The sequence below is a fragment of the Tachypleus tridentatus genome, chromosome 4 (genome assembly GCF_004210375.1).
Source record: "Tachypleus tridentatus isolate NWPU-2018 chromosome 4, ASM421037v1, whole genome shotgun sequence".
NCBI classification, from domain to species: Eukaryota; Metazoa; Arthropoda; class Merostomata; order Xiphosura; family Limulidae; genus Tachypleus; species Tachypleus tridentatus.
In genome coordinates, this window is record NC_134828.1 from 80,479,193 (window position 1) to 80,505,613 (window position 26,421).

The 26,421-nt window shown below is 32.6% G+C and overlaps 1 protein-coding gene across 1 annotated transcript in view; it reads right to left on the reverse strand.

Moving 5' to 3' along the window:
• Nucleotides 1-530: 530 nt before the first annotated feature.
• LOC143249528 (pregnancy zone protein-like) overlaps nt 531-26,421 on the reverse strand; it is a 59,584-nt gene continuing 33,693 nt past the window's right edge. Inside the window, exons 19-32 of the mRNA XM_076499534.1 lie at nt 20,764-20,992; nt 17,984-18,223; nt 17,242-17,293; nt 16,853-16,945; nt 15,493-15,669; nt 12,175-12,413; nt 10,864-11,092; nt 9,787-9,971; nt 8,966-9,178; nt 7,335-7,450; nt 6,746-6,836; nt 4,836-4,910; nt 3,468-3,570; nt 531-840 (exon numbers count right to left, since the gene is read on the reverse strand). Coding sequence (XP_076355649.1) covers nt 773-840; nt 3,468-3,570; nt 4,836-4,910; nt 6,746-6,836; nt 7,335-7,450; nt 8,966-9,178; nt 9,787-9,971; nt 10,864-11,092; nt 12,175-12,413; nt 15,493-15,669; nt 16,853-16,945; nt 17,242-17,293; nt 17,984-18,223; nt 20,764-20,992 — 2,110 coding nt within the window. The 3' untranslated portion in view covers nt 531-772. The remainder of the gene's footprint in view (nt 841-3,467; nt 3,571-4,835; nt 4,911-6,745; nt 6,837-7,334; nt 7,451-8,965; nt 9,179-9,786; nt 9,972-10,863; nt 11,093-12,174; nt 12,414-15,492; nt 15,670-16,852; nt 16,946-17,241; nt 17,294-17,983; nt 18,224-20,763; nt 20,993-26,421) is intronic.

Sequence of the window (26,421 nt, forward strand, 5' to 3'; positions counted from 1 at the left end):
GTAATCAATTTTGTATATGCTGATCAATGAAATTTATTTTCAACATAAGTTTGTCTGCCTCTCATTGATAGGTTTAAATTTTCTCATAATTATATATATTTTATCGAGACTTTTAACCGTTCTTTCATTAATGCGGTGTATTTGCTTATGCTTGATATAAGTTCTATCAGGTTTTTTAAACTGAAGGAAACCAAAGAAATATCATACGTAATCAAAAGCGAAACTTGTGAACAATTTTATATGGGTGATACTGAACATACGCAATGACAAAAATAACTGATAGACTTGAAATAAAAGAATGACCTCATTTGTTGGTTATTTTACCGGCAATAATGGAGCCTTCATATCCTCTCTGTATTCTATAAGGATGTCAGAATTTGTGATGGATCATCCTTACTGTACATTAACACTTTTCTAGTCAAAAGAGACTTGACTACGACTTTCTTGAAAAAGTTTACTTGAAAAAGAGAAATAAATAAACAACCAGTAAACATGGGTTTCAAAACTTTATAACAAATAATACTGGGATGTAATATTGAATCAAATATTTTATTAGTAAAAATTGCCAATGTCAATCGGAATACAGATATTATAGTACAATAATATCATGTGTACATGAAATACTAAATATTTTAACTTAAAAATGCAATAAGACAATAAAATAAAGACGATCTATTGTAAAAGCTTAAAGCAAACGGAATGATTCAATAAACATTAAAGTAGTTGTCTTTAGCAACATGAAAATGTTTATATTTCATCAACGAAGATGTGTTTACGTGATGTTCGTCACGGAGAAGCCAGGAACACACTCTAATGTATAGTTCTTAGCAACCTTTAAACCTTTCAAAAAAAAGAAACAGACAAATTCCAATTTATTAAAATAAGGTTAGCTGTTTTAGCTATTTTAATTAAACGTAATTTCTTGGATAAAAAATTATTATTTTGTTAAATAGCAATGAGATAGTAATCACTTCCATTTTTTTTTAGTAATTTTAGTTTTATAGAATAAATCCTTAAATGGTTTTAAAAGGATGGTAAATGTTCTTAAATATCTTACAATGAGTTGAATGTGAGGCTATTTCAAGATGTAATTTGTTTTTAGATTACTTTTTAAATTACGTACTAGCACATTATACAATATCTATGTGCTCAGTTCCACATATATTACTTAAAATTGCTTAAGAGTTATCTTATAAACGTATCCTGAAATAAAACAATACAGATCCGTTTGTAATACTTAATGCTGGTGTTGTTGTTTTGAATTAAGTAAAAACTACACAATGGACTATCTGTACTCTGCCCACCACGCGTCTCGAAACCCGGTTTTTAGCGTGGTAAGTCCACAGACATACCGCTGAGCCACTGAGGAGCATGGTATTTAATACTTAAGTAATATAATACAAATCAAGTTTGCCACAGAAACTGAAACTGTCCAAGACTGTTAGACGCCCATCACAGACGTGTTCTACTATGCGAGCACTGTGATATCGGATTCAAAGTCGTTTCAACATTCTAGCATGATATTTTGTGCATCCAAAGTTCGAACTGAAGTCATTTTTGAAAAAGACTGTTCTTTAATCTCAGGTACTCCAATTCAGGAGATCCTTGGGCACAATACCAATTACATTGACGCTGTGTAAACAACACCCTATCGCATGCTTTCCGTGATCAAATACCAGCCACCTTCGGAAATATATGGTGGTAGATGAATTATAGATGCGTTTTGAAGATTGCAACAAGGTTTGTGTTGTGGCTATCTGGAAAGAGTATTAGCCAACTTCTATGGTAGGACGCAGTCTTATCTTGAATCTGTTCACCACCTTCTTGCCAGTTCTTTATATTTCTTTAGTGATTAAGGAATTCGATTCGCACACCGAAACTAACTACCTAACATAATTCTCCTTTCAGCAGTAGAGGTATTATAAAGTGACGATTAATACTCCAGTTCGTTTAGTAGTGCTTGTATAACTGCCTTCCCTTTCGTCTATCGCTTCAAAATGAGGGACGAGTAGTGCAGGTAGGTCTAGTAACTTTGAGTGAAATTCTACAAAACTAATTCCTTGGATTTTGTCTCTTTCAATTATCACAAACAACACAGTAATTTTCAACCAAGACACGAACAATAAAGTGTTGAGATATTTCCGTGTTAGAATTTCTTCAAACTTAAACGTCTTTTGGTACATCTTGGGCAATAACGGTCCAAAATGCATCAATATAAAACGTGATGTTACTTTCCTCACTTCTGGACACAAACTTCCCATCTTTTTGTGATACTTTCTCGTAATAATTACACATACAATTTTAAACTGTTAATAAAAATAACTGGTCCTTGATTTAAGCATGCCACAGATGATCCTAGCATCAACCTCCCTTTACTGGCTAGTATCTTCGAACATTTTATAATAATTTTGTCTTTATTTTTATCCATTGATCGCGTGTAAAATAAACATAAAACAATTTGCAAATAACCTATCTTATGTTAACTCTATGATCGAAATATTTGTAGCTGTAAAAACTATGTAATAGTGGCAATAGTAAAAGTCGTGTTAAGTATAAAGTATTAAAGGTACATCTAATTTTTACTCTTAATACAGACTGCTATCGGTTCATTGAAAAAATGCTTTTATATTATACTACTTGTTGTGATAAATAGTTTTTCAAGTAACCACATAAAAATCGAATACTTGTTAATATTATTGGTATTCATTAAAAACTTGATTTGTGTGTTGTTAATTGTAACCATATTAGTTAAGAATCAGTTTTTATCTAAATTTCTTTAAACAGTGATTTTAAGGAGAAATTTCATATATAACTAGCACAGCTGCTGCTCGCTGAATATAGACAAAGTTTATTATTGAGGATATTTTTAAAACAAATTGAAATTGTCTGTCACTGAATGAATCAGTCTTAAAAACTAATTTGTTTTTGCCATTTTCAAACATTCATAGCAATATTTGAAAACATTAAATCTGAAATGTATTTAAAAATGGTTTATAAGCGTGTTAAGGCGTGTGACTCGTAATCTGAGGGTCGCAGGTTCGCATCCCCGTCGGGCTAAACATGCTCGCCCTTTCAGCCGTGGGGGCGTTATAATGTTACGGTCAATCCAATTATTCGTTGGTAAAAGAGTAGGCCAAGAGTTGGCGGTGGGTGGTGATGACTAGCTGCCTTCCCTCTAGTTTTACACTGCTAAATTAGGGACGGCTAGCACAGATAGCCCTGGGGTGCTTTGTGCGAAATTTAAAAAACAAACAAACAAAATGGTTTACAAAATTTATTTTATGCAAACTATAAAATCAATACCTTTTAATATTACAAGACATCTTTGCATACTCAATTATAAAAATAACTTAACGTCTTAAATGAAGAACAGTGAAGTTTATATTCAACATTTATATATAGCAAACTAGTGCAATATGGCGACTGAGCAAGTAAAACGTAAGTACATATTTATGGTTATTTCTCACCTGATCTATAGTAGTCATACATGTAGGCTTTGGCAGGTTGTGCTTCTTCTACAACAATTTCTTGTACAACGTTGAAAACATAGCATCTGCGAATCTTGGGAAGCTTTGAAAGAAAATCGTATTCATTTATTTATTTATATACACTGCCCATGCGCATAATATTTCACACATAAGTTACTATATTCAGCTGCGTGGAAGAAATTTGTAATGTTTGATTAGCATGACTCAAAAATTAATAAACCATTAAACCGATGTTCATATGGGTTTAAATAAAATGCTAAACAAGTAGTAAGAATGACACTCACAACATGTTTAACCTTTCACATTTGATCCGGATATGTTGTTATTCTCTATCAAACCTCTCATCTTAAGTCATAGAATCTTTGTTCTGAAGTACTTAAGTTCTTAAGAAATTTGTATTAATGTTTGGTTTTTAAACATGACACATGTATACATAGAAGTTAGTATATTCAGTTGTGGGACAAACAATTTTCGTGCAAGAATTTCTAATGTTTGATTAGCAAGATACAAAAAATTAATAGAACATTAAATCAACGTTCATATAAGTTTTAAAACGACAATACAGTTAGACAAAATACTAAAAGGGCGGTCAAATTGAAACATATTTAAACTTTCACAACCGATTCAAATAAGATGTTTTTCTCTGTTGCACTTTCAATCTTCAATCATTAAACCTTTTCTTTCCCAAGTACTGCAGTACTACTGACACTTTGATCCGAACTGAAGTAGACATTTCAGGAATCGAAAGTAAAATGAAAAAATATTGATCCATAATCATCATAAATGAGTTGAAAGATTCCTGTCTGAATATTTGTGCTTGAACAATTTTTAACAATTACATTTAGGAATTAAATACGTGTATTTATAGATAGCTATAAATACGTGAAAACGAAGTTGAACATAGCATTTAGACCTTTTTATAATATCTAGTAAAATGATTTTAAGACATAGAAACATGTATATATTTATAAATATAAACATACGATATCTATTGAGTATAGTAATAAGGAAAAGTCATCAACACCAATCAAATAAACACATGTTTTTGTTGAATTGTAATGGGGCTGCACCCTGAGAAGAAATTACGTATGGAATAGTTAAGAGCAGTTTTAAACTAGTAATAGGAACATACTCATAATCCATTTAAGATTAAAATGACTCAATAAAGACGTTTTTATTATCATACCATTTTAATAAGTTGAAATCAATTTTTATTCAAAGTTGAACTATTACAGTTTATAAACATTGTTATAACAGTGTGGCTTATAAATAACAGAAAGGATAAATAAAGTAAAGCATTCTTACTGAAGAACAAAATAATAGCAAAGCTTATAGGGCACCACGTACCTCTGTGAAATACAGGTATACATTATTCTTGTCCACTTCGAAACGCTTTATCTCAGATGATTCACTGAGAACAAGCTAGAGGGAAAAATTAGGAATGAATAAGTACAGGATTGTTTTTGAAGCACCTAAAAAATAATAAAGGTAAACCTAAAGATAAAACCTTTCCTCATAGTAATATAAAAGATATTAGAAATTATTCTAAACTTTCAAGCAAGTTTGTTAGGGAAATAAAAACAGTTTTTATTTCTTAACTGTAAAATTTTGTAAATAGGTGCAATGTACCATTAAAATACTCACATTCCGTTAATAGAGAAAGCAAACGAAGGATTTTTAAAACATGTGCAAGTTATCTTTAGAAAAGTTCAAACATTTAGTCGCATAGAAATTGTTTCATCAGCTATGGAAAATGTTCGCGCTATGTGAAGTGTCGCGTCAGTTGCAGTTTTATACGAAAGAGTATCCAATACGAACACTCTGTAGCATTAGTGTAAAAGATATACAGAATTAGTATACAAATTATCACCCAGTAAGGACAGTACATAGGAGTTAAATATTAGAAAGATCAATGTTTTCGTTTTTAAGTCACATTTTTTATTGGTTCTACATGATAAAAATGTTGTTTATTATCTTCAACCAGCTTTACCCGATATCGTCAGGTGAAATGGAAGTCCTCGCCTGCTGATGTCAGATAGACCTAATAAAACGTTGTGAGCAAAAGAAACAAACGTTTTATCATGAACAACGGGTGAGAAATTTGTATGAACTCTATAACATTAGTTCACGAATTACCACCCAGCAAGAAGAGCCTATAACGCCAGTATTCAAAATTCCAGTTAATAGGAACAGCCAATAGCACCATTATTGAAAATGACGTCTAATAGGAATTATCTGCACTACTGGTATACCAAATACCATCCAATAGGAACAGTCTACAGTACCAGACTTGTAATTGCCATTCAACTAGAACAGCCTTTAGCACCAGTATTCGAAATGCCATGTAACAGGAAGAGCTCATAGCACTAGTATACGAAATGCCATCTAACAGGAACAGTTTATAGCATTAGTATTCGAAATGTCATTTAATTTAAAAAGTTTATAGCACTAATACATGAATTTTCATCCACAAAGAACATTTTATAGTCCCAATATTCAAAATACAATCTGATGGAACAGTCAGTTGCGCAGTAAATCGTTTCTTGCCAAGGTTGTTTGCACACAAATCACAATCCGGCCTTTATTGTTATTCCAGCACTCAAATTAAAATGGATTTTCATACCAGTTGTTTAACTGTATTTAACTTCAAGCCTGTTTCGTATACGTTGTGTTATATATCACTTACAAACCCCTTTATACCCCATCCCCCATAGTTAACTAACTTGTTACTTAGCGAAAAGTTGTTTGTTTGTTTTTTACCTATTAAGAGATTTTCATTTTCTGTTACATTTCATACACACGGATATTCAAAAGTGACAGGTCCCACGTAATAACATTTAAATCAGCTTAAATAAGTTTGTCTTTACAATTATGAATGTATTAAATGTCAAGTCCGTTTTATTTTTAAGTTTTATTTTATTGTTGTATTTTATGCAGGAATACTTTTTTCTATGTCTTTATTTTCAATTAGTAATGACAAATGAATAGTAGATGGGGTGAGAGTCGTACTAAGTCTAAGTACCCTTTGCGTTTACCATTGCTCTAATTATAAATGTGTCTATATAAATTGAAAGCCGTTAGTGCTATTAAGATGGGAACAAGTTTGCTGCCTTTAAAAGCTTTAGAAAACCTTCAAGTATCATGTAAATACTTTAATAACGATTTTTCTCTTGGTAAATACGGACAAAAAACACCACATGTACCTATTAATTTATTCCAAATAATCTATGCATTCAACCTTTATTCCAATAATTTACCTTTTCTAAGGAATCTTTTTCAGGAACGTAACCAGAGATCATACTAATGTCAACAACAGACATCCCGGGAGTTTCTAAAGATTGTGGTTGTCTACAAAAATAAAGAAAGTTGTGAGAAACAGATGAAAACAAAATCAAAAATTAAATGCAACTTCAAATTTCAAGCGTCAGGAAACTGATTTCACTAAAAGGCATACATATTAATAGCTTAACAAATGAACACTCTCTTTCATAGACTGTATTACGTCAACACGTTTCTATTCAATACAGGAGATACAGTATTCTTTGAGGTAACTTTTAAAGTACAAATGAGGTTGAAAGGATCCACGTTATTAACTTGTCCAACTGTATGAAAAGATATTGCAACAGATAATTAAATGAAGAAACTTTCCTAATATTTCTGGAAGAATTTAATTAACAGTAATGAATCAGATTCAAATTGATGGTTGTTGCTTGTACGTCGTAATACATTGTCACAAAATCGACAGTTGAAATGAGTTTTTGTTTTAGAAAATCGCATTAATCTCTTTTATGTCTCAAAACCTGGGATTATTTGATTTACTCAAGACTATTCCCATGTTAATCTTACCTGACACAAAAGTGAATAGTACTTTGTTTGCAGTCAGCGGTGGAGTTTGAGCCACTGATGGTAAAGTCTTCGCTGTCAAATGTACTAGAGTTCGGAATGTTGTATTTCAGTGTAACCTAGACAAACAAAACCAATTAATGCTGCTTTAATACTAAAGGTAAAACGACTTCAACAACGTGATTTGTGTTCATATTATATACAGTCGTTAATTAATTTGCAAAGTATTGTTTCATTTAGATAACTGTCATTCAACAAATACAGTAGTAAACATGACTATTTACTTTAAAGAATATCTTGTAAAGAGTTAAATCGTTGAATAATGGCTGTCCACTAACATGTCTATCGTGCGACCAGGTTATACTAGTAGAACAGCAGAAAAAGATGCAAAAATATAGCTATGAAGAGCAATTAATTTTACTTATTTAAAGTTATAAATAGTTGTCCGAAGTGTATAAACTCAGGTATTTCATCCAGTTAATATCTTATAAATTTATATTTTATTAAGTTCCTATCGTATGTTCATTTTTATTTGAAGTTAAACACAAAGCTACACAATGGTCTGGTTATCTGTGCTCTGCCCACTACGGGTATCAAAACTCGGTTTATAGTGTTGTACGTCCGCAGAATTTCGCTATGTCACTGGAGTGCAAGTAATAATGTCATCATCACCTTTGTATGTCGAACTTGTTTGTAATGAAACAAAATTAATAAATTTTGTTAAACACAAAGCTACACAATGGTCTGGTTATCTGTGCTCTGCCCACTACGGGTATCAAAACTCGGTTTATAGTGTTGTACGTCCGCATAAATTTCGCTATGTCACTGGAGTGCAAGTAATAATGTCATCATCACCTTCGTATGTCGAACTTGTTTCTAATGAAACAAAATTAATAAATTAATTGTTTGAAACACGTATGTAGAAAGTAATTGATGTTTAAGTTCAGAGCTGACATAACTGACATAACTGACAACTGAATCATTTCATTAAACGTATTATTAGTGACTGTTTCTGAATTTAGTGCTTATATAGGTGTATGCTAATATTCATAATATAAACTATAAATTGTTTTTCAAATTTCGCCCAAAGCTACACGTAGGCCATCTGCGCTAGCTGTCCCTAATTTAGTAGTGTAAGACTAGAGGGAAGGTAGCTAGTCATCACTACCCACCGCCAATTCGTGGGCTACTCTTTTGCCACCGAATAGCGGGATTGACCGTCACATTATAACGCCCCCATGGCTGAAAGGGCGAGCATATTTGGTGCAACAGGGATTTGAACCCGCGACCCTCAGATTACAAATCGAATATCTTAACCCACCTCGCCATGCCGGGCCATAATGTAATTTATATAACTTTTAGAAACGTCTGTAAGGTAATATGTTTAGCCGAAAATAACGTAATTGGTACAAGACAATAGAATTGTAGATAAACGTGATATGAAATTTGAAAATTACAATAGTAGATTAGCTTAGATTACACTGTTTCAGTCCAGATATTTGTTTCTATAGTTTAAAATATATAACAAACGGATGGAAAATAGTTTTATACACAGTAACAATGTGAAGTTTCTTCACACTTAATAGAACGTAAAGAGTTTCAGTAAAGTTTTAGTTTCTTATCCAGTAACTAACCTGGATAAAAACACATCCTTGGCCTTCTGCAGTTACTTTCAGATCAGTGGGAACCTTCTTTACCGCAATCTTCTGTGAAACAAGTCTGTTGTCATCGTTTACTGAAAAATTCGTTTTCTTCTCAGAGCTTTCTACTGTAAGTTGAATATTAGTGGGGCCAGATTTAACAAACATAGCGTACAGCGAAAGGGCATGGAGTCCAACAACCGTGTCCTTAGAGAGATAATAAAGCAAATTTGTAACTATTATATTTTTTAAAAAAGTGTTATTTAGAGTAATATTACAAACATATATGTCAGTTGAAAAGTAAATATATCTGAACATATACAGGAAGGCGCTACGGATATGAAAACTGCCAACGTTTATAAATGACAATCTGCTATATCAAACACCACATATCTAATATTCTTGTATCTTATTAAAGTTTAATCTATCCTTTTAATTGTGGAGAATTTTTAATATCCGCGAAATGCAATTTTCAAGATTCTTTATAAATGAGAAAGCGTATTATAAGTCGAAAGAATATTAAAACTTTAATTACAGTTTTTTCTAGAAAATGCTTCTTTACATCTATGCTTGTTGAAACCATAAACTAATGCGATTATAACAGTTGAAACCGTGATAAACAAAAAGAGATTACTATGTCTTGATCTAGAAGAGCAAGCAATACAACTAATCAATATTTTATGGCTGTTGTATAGTTATGTTTCATATTTACTAAAAGAAAATTCCTGAAATCTAAAGCACACATTTCTTTAAATAGACAATTATAGATCCCAGTTAAAATGTTTGATATTCAAGTTCATCTTGACTACACAAACCTGGGTTGACATGAATCCTCCTTGAGAATTAATTTGCGTCGTTAACCAAAGTACAATAGGTTGAGCGTTTACCGCAGCATCCTGTCCTTTCGATGTCATTAAGGCTAACAAAGCGTAACTTGCAATTTCAATGTCGATAGAGTTAGGTTCAGAATCTTTATTGGTTTTCCAAAATTTCTTGTAATCTTAGAAGTAAGAAAGCACACGTCAACAAACAGTGAAATGTTAGGTAATATTACTTACATTATATTTTGTATTATATATAAAATTTTAATTTATAACCACAAACGCAAATTATTTACAAAATCTAGTGTGAAGAGAAATGGTGAAATACTTCATAATGTAAAACACACGAACACATTTTCTTATTTAACTTTCAAATTATCAGATGAGGCAACACTGTAAGATATTAACATCTAAATCTCAGAAACATATTGCTAAAGTTCCACTGTTTGTTAGATTTAAGCAACAACATGTGTAAAATTGTTGAAAATACAGACTTTTGTTCTCCTTTGTTTATATATTAATGAGTTAAATATACCTGAAACAAAACAATTTTATTATCATAATTTAATGAAAACGATTATAAAATGCATTTTCGAACCTATTTTTCATCAAATGTCTCTATTGTTTTTTAAATTGCAAGTCAGTTTACTTTTACGAAGATATCATCTGATAAAGAATTCCAAATGGTTTTGCTTGTGTATTTTTACATCATACTATAGGAGTAAGGAGGATAAAAAGATAATAATTTTTACTGTTCATGAGGAAAGCTTGATTTAGATAAGTTTATTTGTTGAAATTTTGCACAAAGCTATACGAGAGCTATCTGCGCCTGCTATCCCTAATTTAGCAGTGAAACATTAGAGGTAAGGCCTACCACCGCTAATTCTTGAGGTACACTTTTACCAACAAATAGTGAGATTGACCTATATTTTATAATGCCCCCACGGCTGAAAAGACGAGCATGTCTGGTGGGATGGAAATTTGTTCCCACGACCCGCATATTGCGAGTCGAGCGCCCTTAACCACCAGGTAATGCCGAGCCTCTTAAAAAAGTGTCTTATGTTTACCAACCTCTAATTTCAGCTCTTTCTTCGAGCTGCTCCAAGTACTCATTCTGTGGTAAGTTTGCCAAAGAAACAGCATAAGCCATCAAAGCTAGAAGATAGGTAGGGTAAGATTCAATACTTCTTATACATGAGAAGCCAGACAAGATGACAGGATCGTTCTTAGAGTATCCATATTCCAATAAAGAAGTCAAAACATAAGCTGTCAGGGCCTGATCACTGCCTTCAACTCCACCCTGTATTAGTATTTAAAAAGCGTTCTTGTTATCAGTAAGAATTTTGTACTATGAAGAAACAAAATTAATTGTTTTGATAACATGTTTTATAAGAATTGCTAACTATTAATCTGAGACACTAGTACATTAGTTTTAGGTAAACATACTAACCTTAGTTTAGATTCATATTTAATTCTTTCTTGTCCAAAAAATACACAAATTTAAGTAATATAAGAACTAGACAATACATATATTTTATGAAAGATATTATATTGGTGTTTGTTTAATTATAGAACTTATAATTTCTCCAGATCAAATTTTGCAGTAAAAAAGTGAGTCTTTATGACATTAATGAATAGTATCTGTAAGGTATTAACAAAGACAAACTTGTAAGCATGTGTGGTTTGAAATTTTCAGTTACATTTGGCGATATGCTTGCTTATATTTGCTTACCGTTTACCTAAATATTTTAAAATGTTTAAAACGAATTTTTTTAAAAATTCGAATTCTATGTATTATATGGCTGATTTTCAGCAAGTATTGTATATTTTACTTAATATATTAGGTAAAGTGTGGTAAGAAACAACAGCTATGGCTTTGTGCATGAATTAACAAATTTAATTTTACTTTAACTAATGCAGGTGGTTATGGGATTTCAATACCACGATAAAATCCTAACTTGTTGCGAAAGACTGGGTGGATTCCATAACAAAGGAATAATTAAAGGTAATTATCGAAGTATATACTTTAACGTTTGTTCGCTGGAGAGCAAAGCCACTTAAGGTATCTGCTATGTACATAATGGTGAATCGAACCAAGATTTTAAGGGTTGTAAATCCATGTATTTATCTCTTGTCCTTCCGATAAAATTACAATAATAAAGAAAATATATTTAACTAAATCTACTTGAAGAATTAAATAGTCACGACTTTTAAAGTTTAGAGGATGAAAAAAAATCCGTGTATTATTACACAAGTAGAACAGATGTTTAGAATAGCTAAGCTTACACCACGAATGGATTAAGAAACATTTTTTTAAACATTGTAAATTTTGTTACAACTGACGTTTCTTAAAATAAGCTCTAAGTAAACCAGGAAGTTAACCTTCATAGCTTGATGTAACACGTTTCCTGTTGAATGAAAGCAGCCATCCTCTCGTCTCTGTTTGACGATCCAGTTGTACGTTTTCTCCAAGTCCGAATCATCAATAGTGATAAACTTCTTTGCCTGAACAAAAGACTTAGCTACAAAAGCCGTCAACCAAAGACTACCTTCTTTGTCTCTTTCACCAAATGCACTATAAGAACCATCCTTATGACGGTATTTCAGTTCTCTCTGATAACCTGATAAAAATAGAAAAACATATAAATAAACCTATTTCATTACATTTTCAGAGAATACACTTTTGCAACTAAAATGCAACAAACCAATAATTAGCTAGTAAAGTGTATCATTAATTAGTATTTGCTAAACCAAGATCATGTACTTTTGTAATTCGAAGCTGTATGACAAACACTTTAAAAGCAATTTTTATTTCACATCTAAAGATGTGTTTTAATTTGTCAACAACAATTTCAAGATACTAATTAAATAATAAGAATTTGACTACTCAGGGCCTAATGAGTTTCTTGTAATGGGCCACATAATTGGCAAAGATCTTTTACTAAAAACAATATCAATGTGAACGAAATTATCTTTTTATGTAGATTTGTAACCGCTGTAACTTATGTGTGAAAGAGCTTTTGAGTAACACAAAACCATAATATTGTTTTTTTTTGTTTTAAATTTCGCGCAAAGCTACACGAGGGATATCTGCGCTCGCCGTTACTAATTTAGCAGTGTAAGACTAGAGGGTAGGCAGCTAGTCACCACTGCTAACTCTTGGGCTACTCTTTTGCCAATGAATAGTGGGATTGATCGTCACATTATAACGCCCTCACAGCTGAAAGGCGAGCATGTTTGGTGTGACTGGGATATAATATTGGCATAGCTTATGTTTGTAACGATCACAAATACCTGAAAAATAATGTTCTTGTAGCGTAGGTTCTGTTACTGAAAATACTTTTGATAAAATCTGAATCAAAATTACAACAATTTAAATCATTTTTTGTTAAACTTTCTGCAGAATGTTTGTTTTCACGATGTAATACGGATAGGGTGAGATAAGTTTTACTTTAAAAATACATGAGATAATATTTAAAATGGAATAATAAATTAGTGGTAAAAACCTAACTTTTTTTTTAACACGCATTGTGGAACTTTTCGCCCTGTTATGAAAATTTGTGTTCGTTTTGATTGGTCAAAAAGGACGCCTTTGGCACATTGTTTAGACGGGTGACAAGGTCCCATAGTCAAGATAAATGTACCATAGTTAAGATGCAAATGCAAGCGTCTTAAATGCGCTTCGTGTACGTAAAATGCAGTTACTGTGGATGTACTTTTGATACTTTGTCACCAAATACAAAGTTAGATCTTAGATCTTTAAACGTAGAGGTAAGCAACCAATTGTAAGTGAAGCATCAATAACACTACGAACAAAATGAATAGGAAAAAGTGATGATTTTGATGAAAATGTCAGGAATTTCAGGATTGTACTAATACTAATGAAGATAAGTATGATGTTGAAGATGGTGAGATTAAATCTTCGGTTTCAGGTGATGCTGATGAAGTTCAAGATGCCGCTACCGTTTCTCGGAAATGACACTGAAGCCCTAAATTGATAGCTCTAATCGATAACCCTGATACTACTGATATTCGTGGTTAGTTTGGTTTAGATTCCAGCTCAGCTAATAAACCACCTGGTGCAGAAGCATGCCGATAGGTTGGACATTCTGTCGGTTACTGGCATTCATAGCGCAGTACAAGAAGCATTGATCACTTCTGACTGTTCACAGGGGCATTAAAATTCCCTTTAGAAGCACTTTAGTAACCACAGTTGCCTAGTGAGACTTGACAAAACTGAATGTCATACATATGGGTGATAAAGAAATTGCTACTTATCCAAGTGATGCTTAGATTAAGTTGTTTGTTTATTAATTGAAGAGTAACCATAAAAAGCAAAACAACATGAGAGTGCAAAGCATCAATGAAAACTCAATTCGTGGTTAAGTCCTCTGTCTTTGTTTCCTACCAGATTTCTTATTGCCTGGTTTTGTTCTAGTAGTGCATTGAGTCGATTGTAGCTTCGTCATTTGCTTTTAAAACTCAAAAATCAAACACGCTGGTTTATTTCTCTTGACTAGTTCAACCATGAAACTCCTCTTTGAACATTTCCACATTTAAACTTTTCAACTCGTCCCTAAGTCTAAAGAATGTTACCCTGACTCTTGATGGATGTGTTAGAAGAGCAGTAACTAAACTTACTGGTTAACTAGTGTACGTTAAATATATTAGAGCTGCCTGGCAATGCTAACTACGTTTGAGAAATGTGATGTGAAATCTGTAATATGACATATGGAAAAGTCTTACACATTTCAATCTATAGGTCTTTGACCTGCTCGTTTTGCAAATATATCGTACACGCGCCATTCTGATCTAAAACACAAAATAACTATGGGAAAGATTATACTACAGATGGGTATTCTTTTTATAGGTTGTATCTCCAATTTCTCAGTGCAATTTTTTTTAGAAGTTATGTAAATTGAGACTATAGATATTTCGTATAACTAAGATTAAGACTATAGATATATCATAAAGCTAAGATTAAGACTGTAGATATAAAGCTAAGACTAAATCCATTTTTCAATATTTTCGTTATTTCATGATTTTAAAAGGCTTTAATTTATTTTTATATTCCATTTATGGAAACATCGAAACAGCTGTGGGTATTGGTTGCTTATTTGTTGTTAAACCCAATAGACTAGTTGTGCTGTGACCACAGCGGATATCGAAACCCGGATTTTAGCATTATAAGTCTTCAAACTTACCGTTAAACCATTTGAGATAGCTGTGACATAAAATGGTATTTTCTTTTATAATTGTATGAGCAAACCGCATCATTACTACAAAGTAGATAATATCTGATTACTCTTTAAGTGTTTTAAACAATGATTAATTCATCAACTGTGATGGATTTTTTACTGTGCATTTTCGAATCTTGTACAACCTATGAAACTAAATTACGAAAATTAGCTGAAAATATATAAGGGAAGTTATTTTAACTACCTAAGCCTTGAAATAACTTTTTCCTTTGCATTTTTGGTGTAATGGAAAAATTATTATCAGGTCAACGTTTCGGTAAACTGATTTTCTTAGGGACCCAGAAAATGTATTTCATCCAAAATAGTAGCCATACAGTTTTATAGCACGTTAAAATGATTTTAGATTGTTTTTTATATTTTTATCTATTATAATACTACTAGTATTTTTGTTTTTATGTACAACTCATTTAACACGTTATCCTTGAACTCTTTTACATCTCACCGGTTTGCATGTAATTCAAAGTTTTAGTTTTCAGTTCCTCAGTAACACGATTAGTTGATGTGAGATAGTTCAAAACGAAGATGTTTGGCGCTAAAAGGACCATATTTTGTTCTCCACATCCAACAGGTAAACGTACAAGACTTTCTAGTCCGTTAAGAGCTGAGCTCATGAGATCACCTGTAAAAAATAAAGGAGAAATAATAATCTGAAAGACACGAATGTTGCTATGACGACTCTATAACTTGAACTTGTTAGTGACTTCAATAAACAAACATTAGTTAGCTTAAGCTTCAAGCTCGTTAAAACTGAATGAAAATAATATTTAAATGTTTTAGATTTATCGACGTATAAAATTAGACTTATGCAAGAAAGTGAAGCAAGAATTATTCTTTATTTAAAATAATGTATGGTTAGAAAATAGCAGGTTTGGTAAAAAGTTCAAAACATAAAACGGCTGTTTATTTGCAGAATACACATAAATTTAATGATGCTGTTTTTCTTCATAAGATTATGTGTTTGTTTTTAATTTTGCGCAAAGCTACTCGAGAGCTAACTTCGCTAACCGTCACTAATTTAGCAATATAAGATTAGGGGTAGGCAGCTAGACATCACTACCCACTCTTAGGCTACTCTTTTACCAATGAATAATGGGATTGACCGTTCCATTATAACGTCCCCACAGCTGAAAGGGCAAGCATGTTTGGTGCAAGCGGGGTTCGAACCCGAGGCCCTCGGGGAGAGAGAGAAAGAACGAGAGAGAGTGTGTGTGTGTGTGTTTCTTACAGCAAAGCCACATCGGGCTATCTGCTGAGTCCACCGAGAGGAATCGTACCCCTGATTTTAGGATGGTAAATCCGTAAACTTACTGCTGTACCAGCGTGGTACTTTTTCATAAAATGTAAGGTAGAAAATTAATAAAATGTTGACGTGTTAAAGATGCGCTCATTAATAATCATTAATAATAATATTATTATTATTAATGTGTATATGTTTTTCATTCACTTTATCCAATCAGAATAATGTTTTTCCCAACCGAGTGTTTTTGTTTCTTAGATACTGAAATGTGATTTTTTTATGAAGTAAAATATATTGAACATTGAAAATTCATTAAATCAAATAAAAAAAACATCACTGTATAATAGGATTATTCTAAGCAATAATAAGTATAAAAACTATTTTACAAGTGCTATTACTATTTTATATTAAGAAAATGTGACGACGTCTTAGAATCTGTATACACTATGCATACTAACCCGACAGACATTTCAAGTAACAAAGCTGACGTTGTGAGTGATGTCGGATTATGTATGCAATAGAAGAGGTTTCTTAAAGAAGATAGAAATATTGTAAATCAACTCACCAGATACAGAAACATAGGCACGTGCTGATTCATGTACGACGTTGCTTGGCGGTTTTAATTCAAAGTTTTCCATATACTGTTGACTTTGAGACTCTATCGCGTGTAAAGATAAAAGAAATAATTATAATTTTCTTTCTTTTCAAATATTTATTAAATAGGGTAAATGGTTTTTAACATCAGCTCTGGATACTCCAGCTATATACTGCATGAAATGTGAAAGAACATTTATCATTAAGTAAACAGGTAATTATTTTTTGCCTGTACGATAAACTATCAGAATATGCGTTATTACAATATCCATGAAATTGGTTAATTCAATGTTTATTACGAGTTATTTGGTGTAAGATATTTCTGTCCGTATTTACCACAGAAACCCTATTGTTATGTACCTTTCAGACAAGCATACTTTGTTTTGGTTTCTTCTTTGGGAAAACCTTCTGCCTGTAAGAAAAAGGGTTATTCTGTTTCAAATATAAAAAAATACGAATATTATTAAACGTGCTAAAATATTATTCTTAAAGATAAACATATTATAATTATAGAGACATACATAAAAGTTATAATTCAAGAATCCAATTAGCCGAGTGCTTTGGGAAAGATTTGTTGTTCGGAAAACACTGAGAGTATCATCCAACATATGGAACAAAGACAGTGTAAACCATAAATTTTAGGACTAGCGATAGAGGTAAAGTTTCGAATCAGGTAGAACTTATAAAAACAATATTGATTTTGTTTAAGACAAATTTACGATAAAAAAATCGAAGTAACTCAATACGGATCTTCTAAATAAAGCTTTTCTTGAAAATAAATTATTTTCCTAACATTAGAACAACAGTACACTTAAAAAAAACAAAGCTATTTAGTACCGTTAATCTCTAATAAACATTCTAGCACTATATTTTTTATTCATTCACATATTTTTAATTATGAAACTAAAAATGGTGAATACTTTCAGCACCGACAAAAAAGATTTGTACAAAAAATCAAATCATGTATAAAACAAAAAGATTTTCAATTCCCATATAAACTAACATTTGTTGTTGTAATATTGTAGCAAGATTTTATTATCAGAGTTAGGTAATGTTGAAAATAGTTTTTTGTATAAATAGAAAATCTTAGTATAAAAATTACCTCGACCAGTAATTGGCGTGTTATGGCATCTGTAGTTTTGATTGGTGTTGTAATTTTGTTCTCACATAGGTCGTCACTATCAGTATTCTGTGCTCGTACAGTGAGCTTGACAAGTCCCAGATATTTTGCTCGAATTTTGAAACGATATGTGTAACTATCTTTTCCACAGACGCAGAATTCTTTCTCTGCAGAGGCGCCAATAATTGTAAAATCTTGGCTATCACCCAGAGATATTCTAACCTTTAGAAAATCACAAGAATTAATACGTGGTGTCTTATAGGTAAATCTCTATCAACCATCTATGTATGTAAATAAAATATTTATCTCAATCCAAATGTTCTAAATCATTTGTTATTAATCAACGGAATATCCTCGTATTCACAAAGCATTGTGTAAACGCTTAATCTCTCCAGTTACGTTAAAACCGTGGTCAATTACAATTACAGAATACAACTGATTTCTTGCAGGTTAAAGTACAACAACTAAAGTAACTAGCGTGTATGTTACCTAACATCTAAACATTTAAATTTACGTTCATATTTAAATAAAATATACCAAAATAGCTTTACTCATTAAAACTTTTTATAATTCTTTGTAGCTTTTAAAAGTTTATAATACTTAAGCTTTTTTATATCCTCCAAAAGTTTGTCAACGCGATAGAAGAATTTAAGTTAACTAAAAAAAAAAAGATATGAAATTTCCTATTTTGCAAAAGTTTAAATTCAATAGCAACCATTCCATCCAAACAAATGATTCCTCAACCTCTTCACTGTGAATTTAAATAAGAAACATCTTTCATCTGTCATCGTTGAACATCAGGAACAAAATCATAATGCCATCTGTTTCTTAAAGGTGACAAAAATATCAACACATGATAATATTATATATTTTGCTGGTGGATTAACATACGTATATCTCAGGAACATAAAAATAAGTTATGTCCTGTAAAAGTAAGAATCAAGTAGAAATGTTCTGCCAAACTGTAAAACCAGCATGAGGTAAACTTTCTTTAGAATTAGAACATTTTTTTATGTTTCTTCATTAATCAACTGATTGGTTTGTGGTATATCTAAATGAAAACAAAATAAACATAGCTGTGAAAAATTATGATTTATGTTATGTAAAATTTTGGCACCGAAATGTCATAAGAATTAATAATCTGAGGACACAAAGCTGATTATGGTGTAAAATATACGTTTAACATATCATACAGCTGACAGTATGAAATCTATGGTGTAAACCTAAACAGCTTTACGGAAAGGGAAATATTGGGCAAAGGCAGTGGAACACATTAATTTTGGGGCACAGCACCTTAAGATAATAATACACAAGTCTCTCTTCCAATTCAAAAGGTTATATCTCTGTTTGTTTGTTTCTGTAGAAAATAAATTGGGGTACGTAACACCAGTGCCAACTCTGGTTTGCCGACTATGATGGTGAGAATTATTTGATACATAACAACGTAAAGAGAAATCAGAGAAAAACCACAGACAAAACATTTTATTTAATTTTGTTGGCGATAACATGTCCATTAGTAATTCCTAAGTTTGTCATTATTATATTTTATGTGAATTTTGTAATCTTGTATATTGCATCATATAGGTATCTTTGAACGTAGTTACTCTAAGAATTCCATGTTTCAGCTATTTCTGTTAATTACATATATAATATTATATTTACAAGCTGTTAATAAGTGCCACGTGGCTGGTTTTAGGATTTAAATACGGATAGAAACAGTTTTTGCCTACGCTGCAATGTTTTTCATCATTATTCTGGACAAAATATATTATGCAAGAAACAAAGTTTTTCACACGAGTAAAGATCCGTCAGTTTACTGTTAATGTATGACAGACGCTAGTAATAAAGTTTGTTTTCTGGTTTCTTTTAGCGCAAAGCTGCTCTGCTATACGCGCTCTGTTCGCCACGAGGTGATTAAATGCGAGATTTTAACCTTGTAGATTCATAACTTTCTAAATAACAATCGTTATACAGCAGTAATGAAAAAATAGTTTGTATTTTTGAAGTTAAGTATAAAGATACAAAATGAGCTATCGGTGCTCTGCCCACCACGGGTATCGAGATAAATTATTTATTTTATATATATACTGCCCTGAGACCGAGATGTCATGCACTCACTGTGCTGAAATCAGGATTTTGATTCCTCACAACAGACAAAGCACATGCAGCTCATTGTTTAGCTTTAGGCTAAAACAACCATACTTATAATGTTTGTTTGTTTTTGAATTTCGCGCAAAGTTACTCGAGGGCTATCTGCTAGAGCCGTCCCTAATTTAGCAGTGTAAGACTAGAGGGAAGGCAGCTAGTCATCACCACCCACCGCTAACTCTTGGGCTACACTTTTACCAACGAATAGTGGGATTGACTGTTACTTTATAACGCCCCCACGGCTGAAAGGGCGAGCATGTTTGGTGCGACGGGGATTCGAACCCAGGACCCTCGGATTACGAGTCGAACGCCTTAACACACCATACTTATAAATTATTGATCTTTAACTTTCTCACAACACCATGTATTGGATAATATACATGTGTAAGCAATGATATGTTTTGGATACGGTTTACAGTGGTAAACAGGATAAAGAACTACTTTTCACTGATATCTCACGTGTTGATAATAAAAATGCATTTGTTAATTACTTGCTTAGATTAAAATGACAATATTTTTGTGGCATTAATGAAATTTGCTGCAATTTATAAAATTCAACTGATTTTAAATATAAACACAATTGTCAGTTATTCATGCAGATATAATGTACTCACAGGCATACATTCTGATAAGTAGTTAAAAATGGTAACAGCCAATTGGGCTACCTCCCCTCGAATAATGGAGTAAGGTATGGTGAAGGAAAGGAAAAATGGTTGAAAACCAACAACACTGGTTGTGTTGCTGACCCCTAATCCCCTGTCTTGGTCAATGCAAACAGCATTACCAATCCATTCTGTTATTGTGTGAGGAAGGCGACGCTTCAAAATCGTTTCTCCATTCTCTCTAGAAAAACAGAAAAATACAAACTAAACAGTTAATAACATCTATTGATTAGTGTTCTTAGGTTTGCAAAATAATTATATATTTTTTAAATATATCATACTGATTCTTACAAGATATTTCAACTTCAGTTTTTTTAGATATCACAATTGAAATCTGGTCCAGATTGCATTTCGATATCCAATTACAAGATCTGTACATAAGCTACTGATGTGTTTTTTCACAGTAAATCATAATCTAATCATGGCTGTTCCTAGACTCCAGTTATCCTTACAGTATCGTATTATTAAGATACAAGAAACAATTGGAACAAAACAAATTGAACAAACTATTTGCAAACTGTTCTATTGGTATGTTGTTTTTTGTCTTCATGGAGTAGTTACTGAGTAAATAAATGCCCAAATAGTAATATATATGATAGCGTTTGATCAAACAAAAATGTAAGAGTTATTTTTCTGGTCTATAACAGTTGTTTAGGGAATTTGTTTGTCAGAACACATACACATATCTGTTTTATATAAAAACGTGTGATTTTGGAGTAATAAACGCTTTGTTCAGACAATTTCCCTTTATTTAATATATAGCCATTCTTCATCGCGTGCCATAAGTTATAGGTCGTCAAACTGCTAAACTTAGTAGTGTATCCCCAGTGTACAGGATTTCAAATACAGTACAAGAATCGTTATTCCTGGAAAGACTACTGGTAGAATTAAAAACTACCGCCTGAAGTGACCATGTTTTATTTGTCTCTTAGTCACTGTTATTCTGGATACTCAAGAATGAATGTGTTCTTCTCATTCTCGTCATAAGAACTGGCAATAACTTCATACGACCTTGACGTATTAACCCCTTAACAGCAAGAATGCTGTAGATAGCGTCATCAATTGATTAAATGATGGTGGCCACCGTTTAAGGGTTAACACCAATATTAACCATAATTCACCAATGTGCTTTGATAAGGTTATGTTATGACATACATTAAAAGAAACTTGTAAAAAGTTACACATCTTTCTACACCTGTTTGACAATATTGTTTGCTGTTCTAATACAGTAATTACGACAGAAAGTATTTGTACTCCTGCGTCGTGAGTAGTTTTTCCTCATAACTTAAAAAATATCAGGATTAGGATAATGAAAATAGAGTATATTATAAATATTATACTAACACACATCTACATAATTTTTTTATGTAAATTAAACGACAAATAAACTGTTTATAAACAAATAACCAAACATAGGAGGGGCAGAAAGTGTTTGTGCGTCTACTTTAATAGCCAGTTGTGTAACCTTTCAGGTGAATTACTTGGCGCAATCTCTCCTCATAGCTCTCCATGATCGTTTGACAGTACTCGACTGGTATTTTCTTCCATTCTTCTTTACAGAAGGCCTCCAACTCTTGCACGTTTTTCGGATGACACCGATGAACCCTGGTTTTCAACTCATGCCAAACGTTTTCAATTGGGTTGAGATCGGGTGACTGCGATGGCCACTCCAGAACGTTTATATGATTCCTCTGCAACCAGGATTGCACATATTTCGATGTGTGCTTAGATTCATTGTCGTGTTTAACTGTAGAGACGGTGTTCTTTGGAAGATTTCGTTACCACTTCTTACTGATAATATACCGAACATCATTGTGGCCGAAAAGTTCGATTTTAGTATCGTCTGACCAAAGAATATTCTTCCAATAGGTAAAAGGTTTATCTACACGCTTTCTTGCATATCTCAATTGTGCTTCCATATGAACAGGCAGATAATGACGGAGACGGCGCTAAATTGCTGGAAATGCATTTTTTGCCGGCTAAATTCCAATAGTTATGAACCCAGTGCCTAGTTCTGGAATGGTATAATGTAGTTTATTCGCCAAATTAAACAGAATTGTTATGGGAATATTAGTTTTTTCAGACGTTCTGAACTGTACGAACACTTTCTACTCCTCCTATTTTTGATTTGTTAATAAACAGTTAATTTGTTACTTAATTTACACAAACATTTATGTAGATGTGTTTTATTTATAATATACTCTACTTCTTTTAGCCTACTCGTGATACTTTTTAAGTTATGAGCAAAAAATTACTCGGGACGCAGGGGTACGAATACTTTCTGTCGTTACTGTTCATCATTCATGATGTTTATGGAACTTATCTCCTTATACAAATCACATATGTAAATTTTTAATATAACATGTATTTTCCACTTTAACAGAAGCAAGCATATTTTCATTTCTGGATTGTATTACACTTGGGTCATTAATTGGAATATGTTGATAAATAGAAAACATAAATGATTTATTTCACCTAACAGACTGAGAAATTTCGATATAGGATATTCAATTCTTTTATTTTTATTTTAAAAGAAAAATGAGGTAAAAACATATAGTATTAGAGAATCAGGTTTTAATTGCTTGAACAGTTTGTTTGAATTTCGCACAAAGCTACTCGAGGGCTATCTGTACTAGCCGTCCCTAATTTATCAGTGTAAGACTCGACGGAAGGCAGCTAGTCATCACCACCCACCGCCAACTCTTGGGCTACTCTATCAGCGAATAGTGGGATTGATCGTAACATTATAACGCCCCCACGGCTGAAAGGGCGAGCATGTTTGGCGCGACGGGGATGCGAACCCGCGACCCTCAGATTACGAGTCACACGCTTTAACACGCTTGGCCATGCCGGTCCTTACTTGAAAGGTCACTTTCTTAAATTGAATGCTTCTTGAGCTTAAGAGAACAAAATATATTCTCCTCAAATAAATGGAGAAAAAATGTGACCGATCAATGCAAGTTAAATTTCGTAATGATCAGTATGAAAAGAATGTTAGTAATATAAACACGAAACCAAGCGCTTAGGACGCTCGACTTGTAATCTGAAGGTCGTGAGTTCGAATTCCTGTTCCACCAAACATGCTCGCCATTTCAGCAGCGGGAGCGTTATTATGTTACGGCAAATTCCATTATTTGTTAGATATGACTATATTGACTATCTATCTTCCCTTTAGCCTTTCACTGCTAAATTAGAAAAGGTCAGTGCAGATAGCCCTTGTGATTCTTTGTGTGAAATTCAAACAAAAAAACAAACGCACACAAATAGCGTGTGATGGTGAACATTGTTCATCTTCCAATTATAGATAAATCCCTATATGAGATTCGCAATTGTGGTTTTCCTTTACATTTATGGTAGAATTTAAGGTGGTTCATGAAATTCTTTGTTATGATTTGTAGTTTTTTCACTGCTCTCTTATTTAAAGGCTGTGTTAAACGTTACTTGGATGAGATTGAGACTGCATGATCTGTACAATTGATACAAGATGTAGCTCTCAGTGTAGTGGCAAGACATTGCAGCTGTTACCAAATCAGCAAGTCAGGATATACACGTGGCACAGGTTATGAACACGACCATTATCGGCTGAACTTAACATTACAGAAACCTACAAATTGACCTTCTTCGTAAAAGTGACACCCATGTATCAGTGTAAATTGTTCGTAAAATAATTCACGAATGTAGATTAAGAGCCAAAAGACCCATTTTTGACCCACTTTTGAACATAGAGCATTGTGCTGCCAGATTTAACTTTGCTCATTCACACAATAAATGGCAGCTTCATCATTGGAAAACTATACTCTAGAAATAATTACACTGGGGAACACTTTTTCAGTAACTTTGAGTTGCATTGGATATTTTAACTGATTCTGAAGGAGTTTTAGGCGCTGATTTCAAATCTGAAATTAGTTTTTCTCTACAAGCTCTAGTTTGTATGCAATTTGAGGTTAATGAAATTGTACAAATGTGAACTTGCGTAAACCATGTATAAGGATTTTCACGTCCCTTTTTTGAACAGCCACCTTGATAAGTTCCCTGACAACCTGGGGGCTGTGAGTGACGAACAAGGAGAACGATTCCACCAAGACCTAAAGGTCATGGAAGAACGCTACCAAGGGAGCTGGGACAAAATTATGATGGCTGACTGCTGCTGGAGCATTAAACGAGATTGTCCAGATGAAGTGTACAAACGCAAAAGTTACAAACGCAAATTTCTACCTGAATAAAATACACAAACAAATTGATAAGCTATTCCTATAATAACGAAACATTAAAAAAATAAATAAAAATGTCAAATTGCATAAAATCTGTAGCTTGCAGACAAAAACCGACTTCAGATTTGAAATCAACACACGCAAATTGACTTTAGAAAGGTCTTTTTTTAAATGCAACAAAATGAGTGTTCCCCAGTGTAATCAGTGATGTCGAGAAACCCACTTGTTGAGAAATTTATATGCAAAAACGGCTCGTTTGGGTTGAGAAAATATTTTACATAGAAGAGCGAACAACGTTTCGACCTTCTTCGGTCATCGTCGGGTTCACAAAGAAAGAGGTAACTGACCGGAAGCTGATCACATGTTTGAAAGGGGTTGTGTAACTGAGTGTCGGAATGTAGAGGGCGGTATTAGATGTTTGAATATATAATTTTATTTATTTTATTATATTAATATAGGTATAAAGGCGTTCCTTTATATTGGTTTATTTTGGGTTTAAGTTATTGTATAAGTAAAGCTTCTTTAATTTTGCGTTTGTTTCTTTATTTAGTATTTGAGTGTTTTCTATGGTTATGTTGTGTTTATTTGACTTGCAGTGTTCGAAAACGTGTGAAGGTGACTTTTTATGTTCTTTGAATCTGGTTTCCGTTTTTCTACTTGTTTCTCCAATATAGAAGTCGTGGCAGTTATCACATTGTATTTTAAAAATAATGTTGGTGTGGTGTTTGTCAGTGTAGTTTTTACATAGTATAGACCTTAGTTTTGTGCCTGGTTTTTGAATAAATTTGGTATTAACTAGAATGTCATATTTTGTTACTAATTTTTGCCAAATGTTGGTTATTTGTTTGCTGATGTCAGGAATATATGGTATACAGCAGTATATGGTTTCGTGATTTTTTTGATTCGTGAGATATATTTACTTTAGTTGGTTGATTTTGCTTTCTGTCTAGGTGTGTGCGTATAATGTTTTCTACGGTTTGTGGAGGAAACTTATTGATGTTGATGAAGTATTGTTTTATTTTGTCTAATTCATCGTTAATTTTATCTGGTGAGCATAGATTTATGGCTGTGTTTATTTGGTTTCTTAGTATGTTGAGTTTTTGTTTTGTTTCATGTGCTGAGTCCCAAGTATGGGTGATTTTTCGGTGGATTTCTGTTTTGAATTGTGTGTCGGTTCTTGTAATTTTGAGGTTAAGAAATGATATTTGATTGCTTTCTTCCTGTTCACATGTGAAGTTAATGTTGGGATGTATAGAGTTAATATGATTGAAAAAATTAAGTATGTGTTCTGTAGATTTGAATTCCGCAACCGTGTCATCTATATATCTGTACCAGTATAGTGGTGGATGTAATGCTGTGTTAATTGCTTGTGTTTCAACTTGTGTCATAAAAATATTGG